A 23573-nucleotide genomic window follows, 5' to 3' on the forward strand; every position below is an offset into this window, starting at 1 on the left:
GGACTAGATGATCTTTCAAGGTCCCTTCCCATCCCTAACATTCTGCGATTCTGTGATTCTGAGACTAGCTACCAAGAAAAAAGTATTCACTAGGAGGGCAGTTGAACAAATCCTAGAACAGATGCCTGGAGAGACTGAGTTATCTCGATGGATAGGCTCCTGCATAACCTGATCTAATTTTGAAGCTAGCCCTGCTTTGAACATGGGGTTGGATTAGATGACCTCCTGATGTTTTGTACAACCTCAGTTGTTCAATAACTGGGGCAGTTAGGGCATTTCCTTCAAACCCATCTTACTGCTTCAACCCACAAAGTTGTAATAACCCTTTCTAATTCCCTTTCTGGGCTTAGCTCAGAACCTTTCAATTTTTTCCTTTTGTACTTCTATGGGGAAGGGATTGCTATTTTAAAGAACTTACTGAGACTCAAGTTTAAATCAGCAAAAATACTTGGGCTGGAACACAATTGATATGGGAAAGTAAACAAGTGCTGATGAATAGAACTACTTTTTTTTTTTTTTTTTTCAGTGAAGGTACCAGTTAAGGAAGTCCAGAAGGTAACTTTGAAGAGAAGTGAAATAGAAATAACAAAGAATTTCTGGGAAGGGAAAAGAGGAGCAAAATTGTTGTGGTTTAACCCAGCAGACAACTAAACACCACAGCCATCCACTCACCATACAGCCATCTCAGTGGGATGGGGAAGAGAATTGAAAAGTACAAGAACTCATAGGTTGAGATAAGGACAGGTTAATAAGAAAAGAAAAAGAAATAGCAGAAAAGAAAAAAAAAAAAAAAGAAAAAAAATAAAGCAAGTAGTAATGCTCAACACAGTTGCTCACCAGCAGCTGACTGATGTCTATCAGCTGGCTGTCCTGGCTGTATCTGCTCCCAGATTCTTGTGTCCCCCTGGCCTCCTTGCTGGCAGGGCAGCACAAGAGGTCAAAAAGTCCTTGTGTGTAAGCACCACTCTGCAACATCTAAAACATCAGTCAGTTATCAACTTTATTTTCATCCTAAATCCAAAACAGAGCACCATAGCAGCTACTAGGAAGAAAATTTACTCCCCCAGCCAAAACCAGGACAATGTTAAAGAAGTCAAGTTTCTCAGAGTATGAAAGAAACCTTATGTAGCAAATAGCTAATGGAGATCAGGCATCTGAATGAAGCCTGAGAATTGTAGAAGTAAAAATGATTGAATCAGGTTTGTAATTACATACAGTCCAATTAAAATTTTAAGTTTGCATGTTCTCCATCAGAAGGATAGCCTGCTTAACACAACGTGGTTGAATGTCATAAAATTGCTTGACTGCTTAACGGTTATGGTCAATGTTTCTGTGTCTGGGTGGAGGCCAGTCATAAGTGGTGTCCCTCGGGGGTTGGTCTTGGGTCCGGTGCTCTTCAACATCTTTATCAACGACATAGACGATGGAATCAAGTGCACCCTCAGCAAGTTTGCAGATGACACCAAGCTGAGTGGTGCAGTCGATACAATAGAGGGAAGGGATGCCATCCAGAGGGACCTGGACAGGCTGGAGGAGTGGGCCCATGAGAACCTAATGAGGTTCAACAAGGCCAACTGCAAGGTGTTGCACTTGGGCTGGGGCAATCCCAGGTATTTGTATAGGCTGGGAGAAGAAGAACTTGAGAGCAGCCTTGTGATGAAGGATTTGGGGGTCCTGATGGACGAGAAGCTGGACATGAGCCAGCACTGCACGTTTGCAGCCTGGAAGGCCAACTGTGTCCTGGGCTGCATTAAAAAAGGGGTGGCCAGCAGGGAGAGGGAGGTGATTGTCCCCCTCTACTCTGCTCTTGTGAGACCCCACCTGGAATACTGCGTGCAGGCCTGGGGCCCCCAGCACAAGAAGGATGTGGAGCTCTTGGAACAGGTCCAGAGGAGGACCACTAAGATGATCAGAGAGCTGGAGCACCTCTCCTGTGCAGAAAGGTTGATGGAACTGGGCTTGTTTATCTTGGAGAAGAGAAGGCTCCAGACCTCATTGTGGCCTCCCAGTACTTGAAGGGAGCTTATAAACAGGAGGGGGAACACCTGTTTACGTGTGTTGGAAGTGATAGGACAAGGGGGAATGGTTTTAAACTAATACAGGGGAGATTTAGGAGAATGTTTTTCACTCAGAGGGTGATGAGGCACTGGAACAGGTTGCCCAGGGAGGTTGTGGATGCCCCATCCCTGAAGGAGTTCAAGGCGAGGCTGGATGCGGCTCTGGGCAGCCTGCTCTAGTGGTTGGCAACCCTGCCTGGAGCAGGGGGGTTGAAACTAGATGATCTTTAAGGTCCTTTTCAGTCCAGGCCATTCTATGATTCTAAGATTCTTAAAATGGGAAGTCACTGCCAAGTCTGCCTAGAAAAAAAGCCTGTACATTAACCACATTACTACTGACTTAAAAAAGATGTGGTGAAAATACAGTCCATGCAGGGGGACCAGAGGCAGCACCTGAGAGCAACACGGCTACGTAGCTCCTGCCGGGTACCCATCCTCCATAGTGTCCTACAAGGAACTCCCTGTTAGAAGGAAGGAAGAAGCAAGAAGCCTGACATACCAATTAGAGGACAGGAGAAACAGATAGCCCGTCCCTGGGAGAAGAGCTGGGTGTTAATGCAGAAAACCTTGCATATCAAGCTCAAAGGGATGATTATACTCCCAGTATAAGGGAATGCTTTCATCATTTTACACTTCTGCTATGTCCCCACTGCTTTTATTAGAATGGATTGAAAATTGTTGTGCAGTTGAATTGAGACATTAAAGGTAAGCTCAGGGTTTGCATTCCAGACCTGGAAACACAAACTTGCTCAGGACTTGAAGAAGGGAAACTAAGCAGTGTGTAGCATCCTATTAGTACCAGCCAACGACACATCAATTGTGCGACAATGCTGAAGTGATACTGTCATGTCCAGATCAGTATTGTAACTGTGGTTCTGTGTGTGTTTGGAAGATTTCATTGTCTTCACTTGGTTCTCCTCCGAAGCCCAAATCTAGTTACACTTGATTTGTAGTTACATGAAGTTCTACTCTCTTCAGAAAATGTATCTGTGAAACTTGCTGACAAAGTATTCTCATGTGCAAATTTATGAGGGATAAGATTGTTCTACTACTCTTACTCACCCCTGAAGTGGAATTAAGATTCCAGCCCACTACAAAATACACTTTCCTTATCCACAGGTTTCATTACACTGACACAGGTTACATGCAGTGATGACATACTGACGGTATACTGCTTGAGTATTTCTATTTTGAGCATTCCCTTGTATCTAAACACTGGTGTCTGGTTTTCTACAGCTACACTTTGAAAGAGTTCTCATTTGAATCAGAAATTGGAGCAGGCAACTTGATCTTCTGGCACCGTCCCTATCTTTTCTTGTCAGACCATTATTTAACCACTGTTACCTCACAAAGATGCTTTCCACTGATGAGTAACTTACTTGTGTTGTTACTGAGATAATTAATTATCAATGCACTGAGGACAGAATGCATTATAACAGTGTCTATCAAAACTAACGGTGTTCATCCAGGCAATCACTGATAGGAGAATAATGCCGTGCTTGCTTTGGTGACCTACAGCATAAATTCATGCCAATAAAAGTAAAATCAGGTTATAATTGTTAATGTTTATTACACATTAAGAACAGGATTGTATGTTGAAAGAAATGACTTTTTATCTGGTACCTTGAAATATATATTTCACTTAGACAGGTTGGTGAGATATTTTTCATCTACCTGTAGATACCAACATTGCAAAGTGAGTTTGCTGTCCCATGCTCCCTTTGCAAAACTGTGCTCTCACCTGTGGGGAGCTTTTCACGTAGCCTGTTTTAGGCATCTCTTTTAGCACAAGACTGATTAGAAGTGGAAAATTACTTCCATGGAGTGTAAGGAAAGCATTTAATCACATGTAAACATCCATATTTGTTCAGGAGTCCCAGCTGTTTAAAAAAAAAAAAAGAGCTTCATTCTATTAAGACTTGAATTAACCTTACAAATTATAATTATCTTTTTGTAAGTGATGATAACCTCAGTAGAGATTATACAAATATGTACAAAAAGATAGCATCATTCCAGATAGATTACTGTGGTTTCCTATTTGACAATCTCCCCTATAGTTACAGAGAATACTTGCTTAATGATGCAGCAAAATTGCAACAACTCTAAAATATTAAATATTTGAGAAGCAGTATTCAAAACATTAAATTACATCATATATATTTAAAAAAAAAACAAACTTGCAAAAATAGTCTTATTAATGCTACACAAACATGCAGAAACTTAAAAATGTTATGTTATTCTCAAATATAAATACATAATTCCAGAAGTTTTTCCCCCAACTCACTTGCTAGAATGAACAATGTTCATATGAATGAGCAGCTCTTTAGTATTTAAGATCTCAAGTTTAAACTTAAAATTTTTTACTCAATACAGAATTATATATTGTCCTACCTGTTTCTTCTACAGTAAACACTACAGATGCATCTGAACTTCAGAAACAGTGCTCATCTCTGCAACTACGTTCCTTATGTGAAGTTTGGAATTAATGGAGTTTTATGGGTGGAGAACTGAAGACCAGGGAGGTTAACAACCAGAAGGCCAGTCAGTCTCACCTCTGTGCCTGGTAAGATCATAGAGCAGATCCTCCTGGAAACTCTGCTAAGGCACATGGAAAATAAGGTGGTGACTGGTGACAGCCAACAAGGCTTCACTAAGGGCAGATCATGCCTGACAAATCTGGTGGCCTTCTACAATGGGGTTACAATATGGGTGGATAGCAGAAGAGCAACTGACATCTCCTGGACTGGATGTGCAAAGCGTTTGACACTGTCTCCCATGATATCCTCGTCCTTACATTGGAGAGACATAGGTTTGACAGACCACTCGGTGGGTAAGGAACTGGCTAGATGGTCACACTCACAGGGTTGCAGTCAACAGCTCAATGGCCAGCTGAAGATCAGTAACAAGTGGTGTTCCTCAGGGGTCGGTACTGGGAGTGGCACTGTTTAACATCTTTGTTGGTTCACATGGACAGTGGGATCAAGTGCACCCTCAGCAATTCACAGCCCATTCACAGTCCACTGGATGAAACACAGCCTAGTAGAAGAGAATGATACGCTATTGTGTAATTAAGTACTGCCAAGAAAATAGAACCACTTAAGGAAAGGACAACATTCAAATGATTAGGATCACTATAAAATTACATGCAGCAGTAGGGCCTTCTCTTTCATGTGAGGTTTTAGCCTTAATTGAAGATACAGTAATTCCATTTAAGTTTCTTCCCTTTTATTTGGCAATTCATGTAAATTATACTGAATTTTAACTCACTTCATATTTTCATGTTATCTTCATATTTTGAGTATAGCCAGCATTTTAGTGCCTAAAATCTACCAGAGTTGTTATGCAAAAGAAATGGTATTTTCCATTCCCTAGGGATTCACGTTCAGATATGATTAACATAGTACAGAAGTTGCTTGATCTTTGCTTGAAACTGATATGTACATCATGCAAAGTTTTCCTCTCTAGAGCAGTTTATGTAACTGATTAAACTCAGTAGTGGGCTTGACATAAACCAGTCCAGAGGACCAAGCTACCATCACAAACATGTTACAGCTCTCAAACTAAATGCAGCCTTCCCTCTGTTTAAGATGTACTGGCATTGCACTAATGATTTAAGTAAAAAAAAAAAAATACAAGCATTTTACTAGGACTTACAGGAATACAAGCTAAGATATGCTAACATATGTGAATAAATTACTTGTACCTTAGTTTGGATACCAATTTATATTGGATAACAATAGCCTGATGAACTCCTGAGTTATCAACTTTTTGTAGATTTGCAATTGTTCCCAAGACCGGACTATTTTGACAATCGAAACACTGACGACACTGGTCTTCATTCTAAAGGTCTCATTTCCTCAGACAAATGGACGTACAATCATGTATACAGAGGAGTAATAAACCAATTAACCTAGAAAGTGTAGAGTTGTATCCTGTCAGTTCTTATTTGCACAAAGTGGTAGCCCCCTGTGCAACCAGTTATATTAAAACTGTTCAAGGACCAGTTTATTCATTTAACAAAGCATGATTTGAATACAGAAGACAGTTATATTTACCCTAAAAAATATTTGCAGTCTCTTCAGGTGGCTCAGGTGGTAGGTGCCACAGTGATAGTAAGATACTAGAATATTCCTCTGCTCACTCAATGTTACCTTTTTCAGGAAGTATAAGATGATCCCAGTTCTGATGCACAAGGCTTTATTTATTTATTTTTTTGCTGGAAACAGTCTGACAAGACACAATAATTAAGGAGGAAAGAATGGATCAGCTTTGCTATAGGATCAGAAGATACTCTCCAGTGTCCCATCTCACTGCAAAACATGAATCCCCTGCAAGATTCTGGCTCTTGGTTTTCAGCTACCTCCTCCCTATTTTTTCCCTGACTTTTATATGTAAAAGTGTTCAGATTGCTTTAGAATTTACTTTCATATAACTTTGAATTATGTTTGCAGTACAAGAAAGTGCCCTTAGCTTAGAAGACTTAATTACAGCAATTGAGCAGATGGAGCATTTCCAGCTTATCAGAAATTCATAAGGAAGCAGGTAAGTAGAAAGCTTACAGAATAGACTTTAACACCTTTAAGCTTGCCAATTTCTAAGTAATAATCTTGAAAATACAAGAAACATTAAGATTTATTTCTTTAGTCAAAATATTCTTTAAACCAAGTTTAATTTCCTCTTAAGAGTTTAATTTACTACTGTACAGAACTCATGACAAAGGTAAATTATATTCAGTTGCAGGCCTTCTTCAAACAACATAGAATTTCAAAGTGCTCTTTTTAATGAGACCATACCTCTCCAAAGTCCTTCTGAAGTCTCATTAAAGCTTCTGTTGTACATAGCATTCAACCTCACCTTTTAGAAAGGTAAGATATATTTAGCCACAACTTCAATTTTTGGGCAGACATATACCTGGTAAGAACAGCAGCCCAGCTGACTAATAAAGTCTTCCAGCTTCCATCAGGAAGTTCAATCACCACTATGGAAACCTGAAATTGCCTAAGTTTTAGGTTGCATAATTTTTGTAATACCTTCTGTTTGTACATAGCATTTCATTGTCAAGGCTGAGGCTATCACATTATTTGCTGCACATATCTGTAAAACTTAGATAACACTTATGAGTAGCGTTAGTTTTATTACTCCTCTGTATTTATTGCATCATTTCAAGAACGTTAAGTTAGTAACTTACCTTAGTACTGGGGAAAGGAAGTCAAAAGTAAGCTCCATAAAGAAATAGCGTACTTTCTACTATTAATTTTTGTCCACATTTATTTATGAGTAAAACAAACAGCAAACATTACAGCAAAGGGGACACTCAGGCCCAGATTTAAAAAAAACAGGTGCCTGGATAGATTCTGAATTTAGAAACCGTAAGATTGCTGACAAACTACACAAGAAGAAGTGAAAGTCATGAGTGTTTCAGCAAACTTTAAGTGCATTTCAGTATTTATTTAGATGTTTAAGCTCTCGCACTAGATTTTACAAGCTGGTGAACACTGGCAAAATTATTTCTCCCACAGAACTATAACCACACATTCCCAAGACAGTATAAATATATGGTTGAACTAACATTAATACACATCACCATTTTATCAATTACATAATAAAACAAATTATCAAGTATCCAAATATTAAGTTACGCAGCTTGAAAGGCATACAAAATATTACAGAGGTCTGCCCAAGTCATAGCAGAAACTCAAGGAGGGAAAAACAAAAGAAAAAAAAATCACACTTTCAACAAAGCAATAGTCGGTAAACAACTTTCAATAGGTACAGTAAAAGAAACTACAAGATTTTTCAGAAATTTTCTGATTAAGAATTTTTAGCTACAATAACAAAGCATTTCTACGTTTTAAAAAAATATTTACTAAAGTAAAGGGCATATTCTATACTTCCTGCACAAGACAAAGGCAACATTTTACTAGAAATATTAAATAGCCCCTCCCAACCTTTTTAGGCCCTCTGTTAAGTTGCACATCAAGTGCCAACATTAATTTTACTGTAAGGCTTTTTGTCTGGAGACATTAAAGACTTGTGTGCTTCTGTACAATTTAAAAGATTTTCTACATGAGTAACCACAGAGTAATGATTTGTAAAATGGAGAGGTTCAGGTAACAGAAAGTACAGACACTGGAGAAAAAGTTGCTGTAATTCATAGTATTAAAAAAAACAGACTGTGCAAATCCTGATAATTCTAGTGCGATTGTGGGAGACGAAACATACAGTGAAGCAGGCAAGACTATCTTAGAGGCCATATTCTTCAATATTGAAATGACTAGAAAAAAAAAGTAAGGTCCAGATAAGCTGGTAGTTCTTAATTCATCAGAACTATGCTCATTTATAAGGAAAAACATATAGCTGATATGCTGGGTATTTTGGCACCTAATCTCTCTACGGATTGATTTACTTTAGTACCCCAATTTTTAGTAGTAGAAACTAGGTGGGTAAGACTCAATGGCATGATTAAAGGATATTTGAACTGGTAATTAATAAACAAGGAGACAGCTCAGACAGCTCAGGGTACAGCAAAAACATTTACTGGGTCTCCAAACAGTTGAGTATTCATCTAAACATACGGTTGCATTTCTACTAAGCTTTTAGCCTATTAATTACTCCTAAGGAAGCTTCCTTTACTACTAAAAAATATCAGACCCATGTCTTTGGCATGCAGTCTGCTTAATTCTTAGTTCCCATCCTTTAATCCTAAAGTAGTAGCATAGGCTGTTGGGCTTTACTGAATGCAACAGTTATTTCGGTGACCATTGGAGTCTTTAAAACGGAGGCGCATCTTGGGGCGGTACTTCTCCAAGTACAGAAGTTGCTTGCTGTTAAAAGCTCCACGACGTTTCCTAAATGAAAGAAAAAGTATCTTAAAATATTAAACTACTGCCCAGTGAAATAATACCACCCATCGGAGAAAAATATTTTTAGGTCACTTGAAAAAAATACCATTAAGTCAGGACTGTAATGAAAATAACAGTAATTAAAAGTTAAGTGCCAGGAAAGAGGGTGGTAGCTTCCTTTCACAAATACCTCATTGGACCACATAGTATTTTAGATAGTGTTTTCACCTCTGGTATATACAAGACAAAGATCTTGCGTAAGATCTTTAGAAGAAACTTCAAAAAAAAGCTACAGAGAACAGATCTGAGACTGTCTCCTACTTAAACAAGCTAAAGTTATTCAATCTCTTAAAATAATTAAGAATACTACAATATTAAGAGAATACTTAGTATTATAAGTTGAACTTTCTTGGTTCTGCTCAAACCAAGAGCCTATGAAAGAGCTACATTTTCATTTATTCTTTGAAATGTGTACCAGGCTTCATATTCCTCACTTTGTATATACCAGCCTGAAGATGTGCAAGTTGAACATAATTCCTTAAAGGCTTAGCAATTGTACAAGTATTTTGCTATTTTTAGTTTGCAATAAACCCTCTTTAAAATATAGAGGGCATCTAGAAAGTTAGTGCATCAAGACTAAAATTGTTCTCATTCAACTTGCATGTAGGCACAAAAAATACAAGGAAATACTCTTCTTAGGTAGACTACCAGAAAAAAACATGGGGAAAAAACTGTTTAGGACACATTGATCTAATAAAGAAAGGAACCACAAATGTGAATGAATGAATGTTAGCTCCAGCTAGTAGACAGAACCTAAGTTTCAAAGTGTTGTTGTGCCTCTCATGAGGAAATACCAATCCCACAGGTCAAGTCTTACAACACTGACTGTTATGAAGAATGTTTGTTATAAGAGAAGTCTGAACTTTTTAAAGATCAACAAACAAGAATTTAGAATTCCCTGCAATACCCAAGGATATGTCAGTGTGTTATATCTTGGAAACAGATGTTAGTTTCATACTTACTGTCTTATAAACTGCACTGCATCTTCATACTTCATTCCACATTCTATCAGTGCAAGAGCAACTAAGACTGGAGCTCTAGTAAAAAAAAAAAAAATTGTTCAATTTAGCATTTACCAGTGCATACTCAGGAAAGAATTATACTTCTCTCACTTCTTCCCTGGAGAAGCAAAAAAGACATGCAAAGGACAGAAGAGAAAGCTAAGAAAGATGGAAAGGTTTTCTACATAACTGGGCAATTATACCGTGTTTTCAAGCTATGTATTGCCCTTAAAAAAAAAAAAAAAAGGAAGAATTAGCTTTAGTTAACCTTAGTTTTGTTCACCTGACTTCAGGTATATGGGAAGACAGCAGGAATAAAATGTAAGTTATTATTCCACCCAAGCCAAGGATTTCCTTGCTTGCTAAAGTGTTCTTCATCCGACAGAATACTGTCTTCAGTTAAGAAAGCCTGGCACAAATTAACTCAAAGATTAACAACGTATGGCTCCATTTATTTTTTTTTTTAAGAAAGAGCCACATGCAAGACAGAAAAAACACGCCATATTGCAGCAAAAGGTATGCGCACCTAATAACAAGCTTACTAAATGGTTTTATATGTTCAAGGATTTAACAAGCCTTACGTGATAAGTTACGAACTTTTTTTTCCAACTAGTTAACCACCAAATTTTGAGGGGGAAAACCAGATATATCACTTGTTTTGGTGGCATATAGCACTACAGTCACCTCATGCGAAGCCATAATGCAAGAAGTGGATAAGCCATGCCAAGACCAGAAACCTCCATTTTATTTTATATTGGAAATGCTGAAACCAATGGCTAAAATATTTCAGCTACCTTTTGAGCAGACTTATTTCTAGGTAGTCTAAAAAAGTAACAGAAAAAACATTGTGTCTTCAGAACTGTTAGAGCTGTATTTAGGAGTCCCAGCAGACAGAAGAAGCAGGGTTAGTAGGGTATTTAGCTTCATCTGTGTAAATTTGGAGGCTCAGAGTTAAAAGTGTGACACACTGAAACAGAGCTTCCAGACTTTGGAAAACAACCAAATATCTGGTGAGTTAAAGTTGTTCTTGATATGCCAGAACACTTCACTCATTTGGGGCTAATGGCTATAGTATCCCCGTTACCAGGAAACTGGCAATACTGCTGCAATAGGGATGGAAAAAGACATACAGATGAGAATCAATAAAGAACAAATCCATACAGAAAAGGAAGACTGTAGCAAGACAAAAAATACCAGTGGGATACTCATTAATATGCTTGGTATAGGAATGTAGTTTTTTACTTCATTTAGTAATTCAATAGCTGTGATAACAGCACGATCTTTTGACTAATTTAATTCCTATATATTACATACAACAGTTTGCTGTCATTTAACTTAACTTGAGTGTGAGCTCATTCCAATGCTGGATCTGTGACTATTTTACATTTGCCTCAACTAAACTTTTGTACTAAATATTCACAAGTCTGACCAGGGATGACAATTCAACAGATCTTTAAAACTTTACCCACCGTCCAAGACCAGCAACACAGTGTACAGCAATACAACAACCAGGTTCTTCACGAAATTTAACTTTAAGGAGGTTTAGCCAATCATCAACGATCTGGTTGGATGGTGGAGCACCGTCATCAAAGGGCCAGTCCTATAATATAACATGACACATGCGTAAATACATAGAAGATGCAACTCCTACTGTTTTGTGCATAAAAAAGTAGTATGCATAATTGACAAAAGAGCTGACAGGTAAGGGAACCACTCAAATTTATGTTTTTATAAAAATATAAGCATAGCAACATTAGGAGTATATTCCTCTCAATCTGTTTCATTGAGCAAAGGCATTTGCACAAAACCTGTTTTGTTTCTCCTAACAGTAGAGGTCTATGGAGCTTTTACTGTTAGAATACGCTTATAGAGTAAATTAAGCCAGTGACTAACAACTATAAACTTTACGTGTAAAAAAGCATCTGCTACACTACTTACCAAAACCTGAATGCCTTCTTTTTCCACCGGAGCAGTGTCATAAGTAGCTTCACACACTCTTACCACTGTGGTAACACCATATTTCTTAAGTTCCTAGGGAGTGAAAAGAACCATTTTAAGAGTAAACTGACTTATTTTCTCAACAGGTTTGCTTATTAACTTATTCCAAAAGTTTCAGTAAATGAACTAACACAAATGCTTGCCAGCCTGTGAAGAACACAGCTGAAATAAGTGAAAACTACTGTGCACTAATGCCAGATACCTGTAAGCTCTTCTGCAAACATATCTGAAGTGTTTGTTGTTTTTTTTTGTTTTTGTTTTTTGTTTTTTTGTTTTGTTTTAAGTCAGATCCAGATACATACTGATGAAATAAGCAGTAAGCTTCAAAAGATTACTTCTTTTAAAGGAACAGTTAGCTTCCTGGTTAGCTATATGCTTCACTAAAGCATTCTAAGTGATGCTAAGATCTTCCCCTTTGCACATACTACTTAAAACTAGCAGTTTATATGTAACACGCCTTACTGATAAGAATTGTGAGCATACGACAATAAATCATTCCAGTTCATGGGTTTTCATAATTTGAGAATAAAAAAATGAACTTTCCATTTTACCATGAACCCTCATTTATGAGGGATTGCACAACAGTGCAATCACACTTCATTTTCCCTGCAAAAACCCATCGTTCACGCTATCATGTGAAGTGAACACTTCGTCTAGCCGTGAGAGTATAAAAAATGTATTAACTCACTGTGTTTCTTGTAAATTAGCCCATACTGAGTGCATATATAAAACAGAGGTATGACAGAAAGACCTTAAATCTTGCTAATAAGATTGCATTTACAAACTCAAACTTCACCCACAGGTAACTCTGGAGGAAGGCATTTTTAGCATACACTTCACTGTACACCTTATGCCTCCAACATGCTAGCTGCAAGGTTCAGATGAAAGATTCAGATACTAGCAATATATGCAAAGACATGCTTTAGCTGGGAAAGTTTCAGCATATACTGAAACACTTAAGTAGCATCAACAACTCAGGATGCAGAACAAATCTACTACCATAAATTTCAGTCATGTAAACACTGGCACCTAAGAGGATTGTCTTAAGCTACACTAGAACCATCATCTACTAATACTGAAAGGAAACAGGCAGCGAAAGCACATTGTGATTCTATTATTTGTTCCGAAGTTTCTTGTCTACAATCTATACTGAATTATTCTCTTTATAACCAGTACTGCAATAAAGACAAGGAAATGTTATACTGCTTAGATGAATCTGAACATGGGTTCCCATCACTAGCAGATTCTAGTTCTACAGAACTCAGACAGACCATTCCTGATTACACTCCTAAGCACTGTACTAAATACTAGATAATTATTTCTGTGCTTCACTTTCAGAAGTATGCTTTGGTGAATGCCGAAGTCTCCAAGTAGATTTGTCTGTGAAGCATGGCACTGCTACTTAAAATGAGTTAACATATGAACAGTCTCATTACTGCTTCATACAGACTCTGCAGTTATCAAATACTCAAGATGAAATTGTTAGTATAGCATGCTGTTGAGGCATATATAAGAATACATCAGTAAGAACTCCAGCCCAACCTTACCTCTATAAATTTGTTTAAGGTTGCATTGGTTGGATTGTGTGTGATTAGGAATCTCATGTTCTTGTAGGTGATTTCCACAGGAGCTGGGCGGTTCATTCGGGCCATATTAATTTAGTTAAACATGCAACAAGATTATGAAAGGATTCAAAAAAAATCTAATACAGAAGTGATGTAGAGAAACTGAAGTCTACTTCACTATACTCCACGTGAAATTCTCAGTGCTTCAAAGTATGAAGTTGGGAGCAATGGGAAATGAAATGAACCTCCTAACAAGAAGCAGCAATTCTTCAATCCAGTAATACTGAGGCAAAAGAAAGGCAGTGCACTGAGGTTTACCCCATCCAGGTCTGAATTCTTTTGTTAAATGCTCTGCCAATTTCAATTCAATACTCCTTATCCTGGTCAACCACTCTTAGGGGGGCTTCTTGGTGGAGTAGTAATGAATTTCTACAGTTCACTTGTCTGCATAGAGGTCGTGCTGTGCCTGGCAGTAGTCTCCACTGCCCTTCAGAAACTCCATAAATGTGTGACCAAGAACACCACAGAACTGCTGTAAAGAAAAAGGAGAAAAAAACGAAATGAGCATATGTGAGGTAAGGTTATTTTTAAGACAATAAGCATTATAAACTGAATAAATGAAAGGAGAAAGACCAAGTTTCACATGGTTTATTCTTTAAATCCAAGAATTTTATTTGCATAAAAATCCTGTTACCCTCCTTGACAAAGAAACTGTTTACTAGAAAGTCAATATATTTATTAAAACAAAGTTGCTATATCGAGTAGTTTTAATACTGAAGATTTAAATATTTTCAAGTATAAACTCAAAAGTGCTAACTTAGCAAGAAAATATGAAGTTTTAAGAACTCCCAGTGTACATATCTTCTACTGCAATTAAGAAATATCACAACACCTACTAAAGTTACACTGACCTTAAGCAGCCACACAAAGACACACATGAGATTCCTTAAACATTCACTCTGAATATTCAGACAACTACTGTTTAAACCAAACTACCATTCTCTACACAGAGACAGAATAACTTGCCTTAAAGGCTAATGCAATGGACAGACTTTGCATGTAAGAACCATTAATTCACATACAGAATAGCCAGTTAAAAAAAAGAAAATAACACCTTGGAAATGCAGGAGGCCTTGAAAGCAAACCCCAAAATCTTCGTGGCCTAACAAAATATCACAAGCTTTGAAACACGTTTTGAGACTTAAAGCGCGCAGACTTCTAAAGGAACATTTCACATACTTAAGGATGAAGACACAGCAGCTTTTATCTACACTTAATTGCCTTTCCGCACCATTGCTTTATTACTATATCAAGATAGTGGTTATACTCTAACTAAAAAAATATGAAGGCAAGTTTATTGAGTAGGTTATTCCTGCCCAGTAGCCTGCTATTTTCCTAAGATTAAATTTGCATATAAAGTCACTGCAAGATGCACAATCAGGAAGTAGATAGCTGATGAACTGCCATGAGTTATGCATTCATTTGCAGATGTTGCTGTGAATATGATCCAAGAATACATGCTTTCATGCACTCTGGAACCTTATGGCACAAGAGTTAGTTTCGTGCCCAGCCACAGTGGCAGTGCTGGTGATGATACCCAGAAGGCCCTTTCTACCTAGGGAACAGAAGGGAAGAAGAAAGTTTTGTTTCCCAAAAGGATAGATACAAGCTGAAACAGATGCTCACGAATTATTCTTAGGTATAATGAGAAACATCGCCAACCCTACAACTTCTCAGGAAAAATGAAGTATGCCGGCCAGTCAACTTCAAACACTGGAAGGAATTCAAACATTTCGAAGTCCAAACAAAATATCATCCAACATACTTTGGGAATGGGTTAGCTGAGCATGCAATATTACAGAATTACTATCAGAGACTCACTGTTTTAAATGGGATTTTTGGTAGGCTGGGAAATCTATCTTTGCCTTCATAAATCTACTTACTAGAAAAATATACAATGTAGGTAAACTGTAGCAATATTCAGACTTTTTTTTAACCACAAACTCCATGCATCCATCCATGTACATGATCACGGCAAGCACACATGAGAAAATAAGCAACAGCATTTCAGTGCTCCTACCCTCAACTTTCTTTCAAATAACCATGAAAGAACCAGCCTGTGCTGAAAAGCAGCCCAACCGCAAGAAAGCAAATTCAAAAGATGAGAACCTAAAGAAAACTGCACAGTAAAGCCTGACAACTGCCAATGTCTTAAAACACTTTGTTGAAAAGGGCAGGAAGAAAAAGCTACATGCAAATAACTGAGGTTTGCTAGTTGCCATCCAGGATTTAGAGTCCCACTAAGACCCCACTGCAGACACTAAACCATATCCAGGAAGACTACAGCGAGCATATTCATAACAATGGGGAGTATTAAGCAGAAGTCACAACAGATCAAATGACCTAACAATTGCTGGTTTTCCTAAGAGGCCTCCTGGCAGCACAGGAGTTCTCCAAGGGCTCTATGCTTTTAAAGAACTGCAACAATGTTTTATATTGCAGGCATGGCTTTGCTCCATTCCTAAGCCCAGAGGAGAGGAAGTTCTTGTAACAGGGAAAAGTCATTCCAGTTTATACTGTAGCAGAGATGAACCATACAGTTACCAAGTACCTTTACAAAAAGCACACCAAATGCCTCCCGCCGTCCTTTTCGCATTTTCAGACAGCTTTTTGTTAACAACTTTTAAGGATGCACCTTACTGGCTTAAAAACAAGACAAAAAAAAAAACCAGCTGCTAACCAGTATAACAAACTAGTTAGCAGGAAGAGCACAAAAATGGCTGCACACACGCATTGCTGTCGTTCCAGAGGTACTATCATCACCATTTTAATGAAGACTAGAGGATTAATTCTCCAAGTAATTGGCAAATTTATTTGTGATGTAACCTGAGATCTTGAAATAAAATAAGCATGAAAAAGGAGCAGGAAGGATCCCTCAAAGAGTTAAAGGGCGACAGAATAACAGTAACCAGCAGAACGTGAGGAATTTCAAGCATCATCGACATACCAACCATACCAGCAAAAGGTAGATGGTGCACTAAGAAGTTCTAGGACCAGACTTACGGAACACCTAAAATAGCAACTGAGGACTGAAGAGGGCTTATTTAAAGTCACTTTCAATTAGTTTAAGAAGCAGAACGCCAGAAAGGCACAGGACAGCTTTAAGCAGATCCATCTGCACAAGGTCTTACACTGCTTTTCTCATGTGCTGGCAGATCTCAAGTTTATCTCTTTTTAAGTCTTCTAAGACAAGCTGTCCATTTTCTCCAGTAGAGGATGAGGGAGAGAAGAGTGTCAGAAACAGAAATAACAGAGCATAAATGTGAGCTCAAAATTATGAGACAGAACTGGGTCACTAGGGTAAAGAAAAGGTTTTTCAATCCACAAGATGAAGAATTTAGAGGGAAAGGAACACAGAGGAATCAGAAACAAGGCAGCACGACCCCATACGGGGGCAGGTAGGAAGTAAGAAGCCATTGGGTTTCATCTAGTCTAGTGGGTTGGCTGCCCTCAGTGCGCTCCTGGGAGTACTCAATATAAAGCAGACAAACACATTGCAGGGGTAAAGAGGAGGGCAGGCAGCAGAGCACTTGTTAAGCAGCAACGCCTCCTTTTTCAAAGCAGGTTGTTAATCACATCCAGAAACTGCGTTCACAATTCAAATTATACAAAGTTGAAGGGACTACATTACACGATGTTAAGTTTGAGTTCTCTGTGCAATTAACCCCTACAAATGGATTAATTTCTTTAATACTGGCTTAGCAGTTAGCAATTAGACACATCAGCACCTTACTAATTCAGAGAAGTAAGGACCTAACTAAGCATGCATTTCGTTCTCACTGTTTGCCTTGGCAACAGCTGCTGCCACATTATAAAGGAGCAAAGCTCTCATTTTCCTTTGATGAGTATGCCGTCTCTTCTCATCACTGTTAGCTGGAAAGCTCCATGTGCAGACTGATTCCTTAATGCTGCAATAGTCTGTACTATGCTAAGATAGATTTTGCCAACCTAGTTTAGGTCTGTTCCAGGAGTCAAGTTAAAATTACAGACAAGTATATCGGCATGCTATTTGTGTTAGGACATTAAGCTGGAGTACAAGGTTTCATCCGTCTTCAGCAAAAAGATCTGGAAGACAAAAAGTCAGCTATAAACACGCTGTTGCAGTAATTAACACCACTTCACGCTTGGTGAGAACTCAAATGACTTCAGCAACTTTCAAGAGGCTTGGAAGTACAGTTTAAGTCACTATATTGTTTCAGGCAGTTAATTATTTGGTAGGTGATTTATCAAAAAATCAAGATACCATAGAAAAGCATAAGGCTGCAAAAATGAAACCCAAATGCATGCTGTTGTATACAGAAGCTTAACAGAATGATACCAACAAATAGTTTGTACTGTTAATTTGCGTACTCCTTCACATGGCTTTCCATTTCAAAGTGAGCTATCCTTGAGGAAAATAACACTGAAGAATTTTTGGTGATGACAGCAGCAGTTTCTATTAGTAACAGAAAGCCATGCTACATTTAGACTCTCAGATCCATCAAGACTTGGAAAACAAAATGAAGGTTAATATGCCAAGACCTCTTATTAAAAGGAGGTATCCTGTCCAATAAGGGACAAAGTCATGTAAATTATGATTGCTCCATCTATCACATATGCTGGAAGAAATTACAGAATAATTATTCAAGCAAGAGGAAGACATCTCATAAAGAAAAGCTTTAATTCACACTCTTCTTTGGTACGGGAAGCTAAATTATTTGTCTTTGCTGACAGGAAGCTTCAAACGTCAATTCTGTTTGAAACAATCATTTACATCTGGCAAAAAGTGCTTATGAAAAATGTGTGAGATTGGTACCACTATGTGGAAACGGAAGACCTGTAAGGTTATCCCACGCCACTGACATTCTTGTTCAAAACCTGGTAGCACCTTTAGAAGTGTGCAAAACAGAAGCACTTGTCTACATGGCTGCATGGCACTTCACTTTCAGAAGACGCATAAGATGGCTCTCAGCTGCTCAACCCACCTGCTCCTACACTGAACATTTATGTCCAGAATCAACTAGGTGGGCATCCCATTCTCTGAATCCAGACTTGCTGCTTTCAGTAACACTTTGTTACTGAAACTACAGAATAAAAACTAGAAAACTGAACTTCATTACAATGTGACACTGCCTACGATTGTTCTAACTTGCTACTTGGTAAAAAGTTACTGAAAAACACTGGTGTAAGTATCCTGACTTTTTCTTCCACGGCAAGGCCTAAGTGGTAACAAAGGCAGGGGCAAAGATGTGGGAGGGAAAGGGGTACTAACTGCAGAGCCATTACATAAGGTGATGGCACACCTTCATTAGGTATTGTTGACAAGATTCACTTTCCATCTACGGGGTACACAAACACCTGTGTTATGATATCCACAATGACAGGGCTATCCATTTTGGCTCAGAGAAAGCAACTCACAGCCTAAGAAAATACACTCGCCTATCACAAACAAGAGATGCCAAGGGTTTATCACAAATTTGTTACAACATGCTCCACAAAGGAAGGACATTTCTTGTGGTTAAAGCATGCAGTTCAGGGGAAGAAAAGATTATCTCAAAACTTCCTGTATAACAAGTCAACGCAACTTCAACAGATGATGAAACTGAGGCCTTGTGACTATATTCCCAGTTCTCCTACTTGCACCATGAAAGAACATGAAAAAACTCCTTAATTCCCTATTGGGGAAAGCAAGACATGACAGTCCAATTCCACCCCTTTTCTAATGCATCCTCTGAGTTTCTGAAAGCCAGACTGAAGGCCAGTTTCTGAAGTTCTGAAGTTTCTGAAGGCCAGACTCAAAAATGACTTAACGCTTCTGTTGCTTAAACAGCAATCTACATAGTTCTTGTCATTCTACTCAAAATTTACTCCATTATGTTTTAAGCATATACAGGCAAGAACAGTTATTGCTGTATTTTAAGTGTAATACAAGTCTCGAAGCTGCTGCATCTGTGAGAGAAGCTGTAAGAAGTTAGGGATCTACTCATAACAGTTACCTTTTTTGTTGATCTTACAGAATGAGTTTTATTTCTTTAAATATAAGGTATCTACAACTAGCTTAGAACTCAGTAATACCCTGATCTGGGAGTTCTGGTTAATCTTTAAGAGAAGTGATCACTTACAGTCAGCCTACACACTGGGATAGATCCAGCATTATTACGTGTCATGTCTTTGTCATAATAAAAAGGTTTCACAAGATAGGATTCATTAGATAAGATTAAGTTTTATTTATTTACTGCTATACTGACACGTTTAATTTCACTAAGACAATGATATCCTTCTCCCTTAGCCCCTGCTACAGCTGTCACTCATTTTTCTTCCTCATTCTCACATTTCCTCCCTGTGCAATTTCTGCATTCTTTCACATTTTTCCCCTGAAACAATGCCGCTCCTGTACGACAATTTCAAAGCACTCTGCCGTTCCATCGGTAGAATAACGAGAGCTGACATTTAAGTGTCATCTTCACGTTTTTTTCGATCTGACAGTTTAATGAAGTTACGAGGAGACAGCGTTCGTACTTCTGAGTCACTGCTTTGGCGACTCCGCAGACACAGGTAGACATATTGGGAAGTTGTCTCCGGCAGCAGCGAGGCACACCACGATCGCTGAACACAGTGTCAGCTCAGGGGATTTGCTGTGCACACAGCTGGCGACCAGACTAAAAGCTGCACACGAATGATCGTGCTTCTACTACTGCCAGCTGATAGCGACCTGATTTTGATCATGTTTTGCTTGCTTGCGGAGGGCGTACCACCACCTGCCAGCTTTGTGGCGTTGCTGCTTTAACACACGGCGTGCTCTGCGGTCACGGAAGTTAAGCAACGGAGAGATTACGAGGGGAGGGGAAGAAAACAACACAAAGAAAGGTCTTAACGACAGGTTCCGGCAAAATTCATGGATTTTATTACGCTCGTGAGCTTGTAACCGTGAAGCGGCAGGCTGCTACGGCAGCACCCGCTCGAACGTGCCTTTGGCCGGGTCCTCTGCAGCCTCCTCTTCCCTCCGAGGAGCCGGCCAGGCGTTCAGCCCGCTCCCAGCCTCGTCTCACGAAGGCTCCGCGTCCCGACAGCCGCAGCCCGGCCGAGACAAAGCGCGGCCGCCCCGCCGCCCTCACGGCCTCCCTCATGGCCGCCCCGCCGCCCTCATGGCCGCCGCGCACGTGCCCGCCGCCGCGGGGCCCGCCGCCATGGCTCCCTCCCCGCCTCCCTCCCCGCCTTCGCCCACGCGGCCGGACAAGCCGAGGCTTGTCCCAGCGCCCTGCGGGCCCGGGGCCGCGCCGAGCGCCGCGTTAAGCCGCCGGGGGGCCGCCTCCTCCTCCTCCCGCCGGGAGGGAGCCGCGCTTCCCTCCGGCTCCCGCCGCGGAGCCATCTTGTCCCCCGCAGCCGCCGCCCGGCCCCGGCCTCCCCCCGGCAGGGGGCTCCCGGCCCCCGCCGCGCCGCGGGCCTGCCACAACGCCGGGGCGCTGCGGTGCCCGCACCAGGAGCCGCCGCCGCCGCCGAGCTTCCAACGCGATGAGGACCGGCGGACAGGTCAACCCATCCTCTGGCGGCGCGGCGAGGGCGAGCCTGTCCCGGCTGCCCTGAGGCCCGCCCGGGCGCCAGAACAAAGGAGACAACATGGAGGAGACGGAAGGGGCCGGGGAGGGGGGGGAGAGGAGAGGGAGAGGCGCCGAGCCCGGCACGCCCGGCGGGGCGAGGGTCCGCGGGCAGGGTGCGTGCCAGTGTGCGGGGGGGCGTCGCGTCGCGGCGGCACTCACAGGAATATGGTTACTCATTGAAGACTGTAGCCTGATCATACAGCCGGGGTGCGGGCGCCACCGCCGGGGGCAGGAGGAGCAGAAGCAGGAGGACGCGGAGGCGCTGGAGGCCGCGGAGCTGCCGGAGGGGGTTCGGCGGCGGAGCGGGGCTGGGGCATACAGCTGCGGCGGCGGCGGGCGGCTCTGCGGGCTGGCGCGGCGCGGACGCGGCGGCACAAGGGGGGAGCCTGGGCGCCGCCTCCTGCACTAGCGCCGCGGGGCCCGCCCCTCGCCGGCGCCCGGCCGCGACGAGCGTGGCGCTCGCCCAATCGGAGGCGCCGCCTGCGCGGAGGGGGCGGGAGCGGCGCCGCCCGCGGGGCGGGGCTTCAGCGGGCGGGGGCGGGAGGGCGCCGAGAGGCGGAGGCAGCCGGCGGGAACCGGTTGCTGAGGGAGAGGGGCGGGGGCAGGGCCCGGCGCGATCGCGCCTCGCCTACAGGGGCGGGGAGCGCCGCCCCCGGCCGCTGCGGAGAGGAGGGCGCCCGAGGGAGGCAGCGGGGGTGTTAGCGACGGGTCTGACCGCGGGGGTAGAGGCGGCCCCCAGCCGGGCACCGTCAGCCGGGGAAACACCTCATGTGGGGCAGCTCTGCCTGAAGTGACAGGCTGTGTGAGGCAGCGCCTGCTGCATCCAACTCGTTAAACCTTTCTTCTGCGTAGTGCGTTATTGCAGATCAGCAATGTCCCGCTCTGACAGACCTGTGTCTTATCTAAAAAATAAACAACTCAGTTCTAAGTCTTGCCTGTTTTATATTAAATTGCACAAGGGCATGGCGCCTCCCTGGAGGTGCTCAAGACCAGGTTAGATGAGGCCCCGAGCAATCCTGTCATGATCTTCGATGATCTGCGAGGTCCTTTCCAACCCAAACCATTCTATGATTTCATGATGGCTGGTTTTGCCTAAATTTTCTATTTTTGTATACCGTCCATAGCATATTCACAGTCTTTGTTCTGTTTTTTGATAACTTGCATATAAAAGAGGTGTTACGTGGAAGACGCCTGTATCGCCTTCCATTCCACCTGCCTTCAGACTGCACACACATAAACTAATTTCTGTCCAGAAGTCATGTCTCTGCTGAGGTTATAAACTCAGATTTTCTGGGCTATAAATACGTCTGGCCCGTATTTATTTACATTTGCGTTTTCTATTTACTGACTGACTCAGGGCGCGCCTCTGGTGAACTTGTAGCTGCTCCATATAAAGCTTCTTGTGAATGTGCTTGGAATACTATAAAATAATAAGATGATCCCAAGGTTAATGGCTGCGTGGAATATTGTTTATTTGTTGGTGGTTACAATGTTAGGAAGGTTTCAGTGGAAAAAGAGAAAGTGCAGACAGACCTTCCCTCTCTCATCAATAAAGCCTGAGGAATTTGCTTTGGACAGAGTTCTGAGACAGATTAAATAGCTCTCTACCTGCTTTAATCTGTGCTGTTTTTTTCCTCCAACAATGCAAGCTTTTGTTTACTGTTTCATTGCACATTAAACTGATCACGATTTTAGGATCAAATTACTTTCTGATGCAACATCCTTTCAGTACTGTAGCACAGTAGTGTACACTGGAAGTAAGGGTCACTGGCAGTTTCTTTGAAATTGTATTCCCTAAGAGGAAAGGATTTAGCTCAGAAAGCTTTTAGTCTAAAACTACATTTTTTGAGGAAATAATGCTGGTATCATTTAAATTATATTAATTTGTATTATGATAGTCCCTATCTGGACCCCTTTGTCATGGTCAAATATGTCCTACTAATCACCACATAAGATAACAGTCCCTGTGTTTTACGGTCTAAGATGTCAAGACATACTTGGAGTGTTAGAAGAGAGACAATAAGCTACTATTTCATTCAACGTAGAACAAAGATATTTACAGAAGAAATAAACGTGGATTGTTACAAAGTGCAAGCCAGTGTACTGATGAAACAAAGTGAGTTGAGGAGGCAGAAAGTAACAGATAGAAAGAGACAAGAACTCCTGAAGATAAGGAAAAAGAAATGCCTGTAAAGAGAAACCTGTGGGAGAATTCAGAAGAGACTGGGATTAGCGGTTTGAGAGGCAAAGCTGCAGTCACCGCAACTGTGATATTAGGAAGACTAATATAACTTTTATGATAAGAGTTTATAATGGGGAACAGTTGGACAACTTTGCCAACCTTCCTGTACTTTTCAAAAATCCATTATATTTTTTTTTTTTAGCCAGAGGGACCACAACAAGAAGTAGTCTT

The 23573-nt window shown here is 41.0% G+C and overlaps 2 protein-coding genes across 3 annotated transcripts; both read right to left on the reverse strand.

The window, feature by feature from the left end:
* Window positions 1-7307: 7307 nt before the first annotated feature.
* Window positions 7308-13718, reverse strand: PTP4A1 (protein tyrosine phosphatase 4A1). 2 transcript variants are annotated; one of them, XM_066994741.1, is made up of 5 exons: window positions 13506-13718; window positions 11899-11991; window positions 11430-11560; window positions 9923-9996; window positions 7308-8902 (listed from the first exon to the last, which is right to left on the reverse strand). In XM_066994741.1, exons 1-5 carry the CDS (start codon window positions 13608-13610, stop codon window positions 8760-8762), a joined length of 546 nt encoding a protein of 181 aa, XP_066850842.1. In that variant the 5' UTR covers window positions 13611-13718; the 3' UTR covers window positions 7308-8759. The 2 variants fall into 2 exon arrangements, with proteins under 2 accessions (XP_066850842.1, XP_047906827.1); XM_048050870.2 differs by having other exon boundaries at window positions 7308-8905; window positions 9922-9996.
* LOC136790502 (uncharacterized) lies at window positions 13540-21530 on the reverse strand. Its single transcript, XM_066994742.1, has 2 exons — window positions 21320-21530; window positions 13540-14055 (listed from the first exon to the last, which is right to left on the reverse strand). Exons 1-2 carry the CDS (start codon window positions 21356-21358, stop codon window positions 13960-13962), a joined length of 135 nt encoding a protein of 44 aa, XP_066850843.1. The 5' UTR covers window positions 21359-21530; the 3' UTR covers window positions 13540-13959.
* Window positions 21531-23573: the final 2043 nt, after the last annotated feature.

The sequence above is a fragment of the Anser cygnoides genome, chromosome 3 (assembly GCF_040182565.1).
Source record: "Anser cygnoides isolate HZ-2024a breed goose chromosome 3, Taihu_goose_T2T_genome, whole genome shotgun sequence".
In the NCBI taxonomy this organism is placed as follows: domain Eukaryota; kingdom Metazoa; phylum Chordata; class Aves; order Anseriformes; family Anatidae; genus Anser; species Anser cygnoides.

Excerpts from the sequence above, each read along its gene's own strand:
- PTP4A1 (XM_066994741.1), bottom strand. The coding sequence starts at position 13,610 with ATGGCCCGAATGAACCGCCCAGCTCCTGTGGAAATCACCTACAAGAAC. Across the intron at positions 11,992-13,505 it reads CCTTAAACAAATTTATAGAG|GAACTTAAGAAATATGGTGT; the intron begins GTAAGGTTGGGC and ends TTCACTCCCTAG. Across the intron at positions 11,561-11,898 it reads AAGAAGGCATTCAGGTTTTG|GACTGGCCCTTTGATGACGG; the intron begins GTAAGTAGTGTA and ends GTTATATTATAG.
- LOC136790502 (XM_066994742.1), bottom strand. The coding sequence starts at position 21,358 with ATGATCAGGCTACAGTCTTCAATGAGTAACCATATTCCT. Across the intron at positions 14,056-21,319 it reads CAATGAGTAACCATATTCCT|CAGTTCTGTGGTGTTCTTGG; the intron begins GTGAGTGCCGCC and ends TTTTCTTTACAG.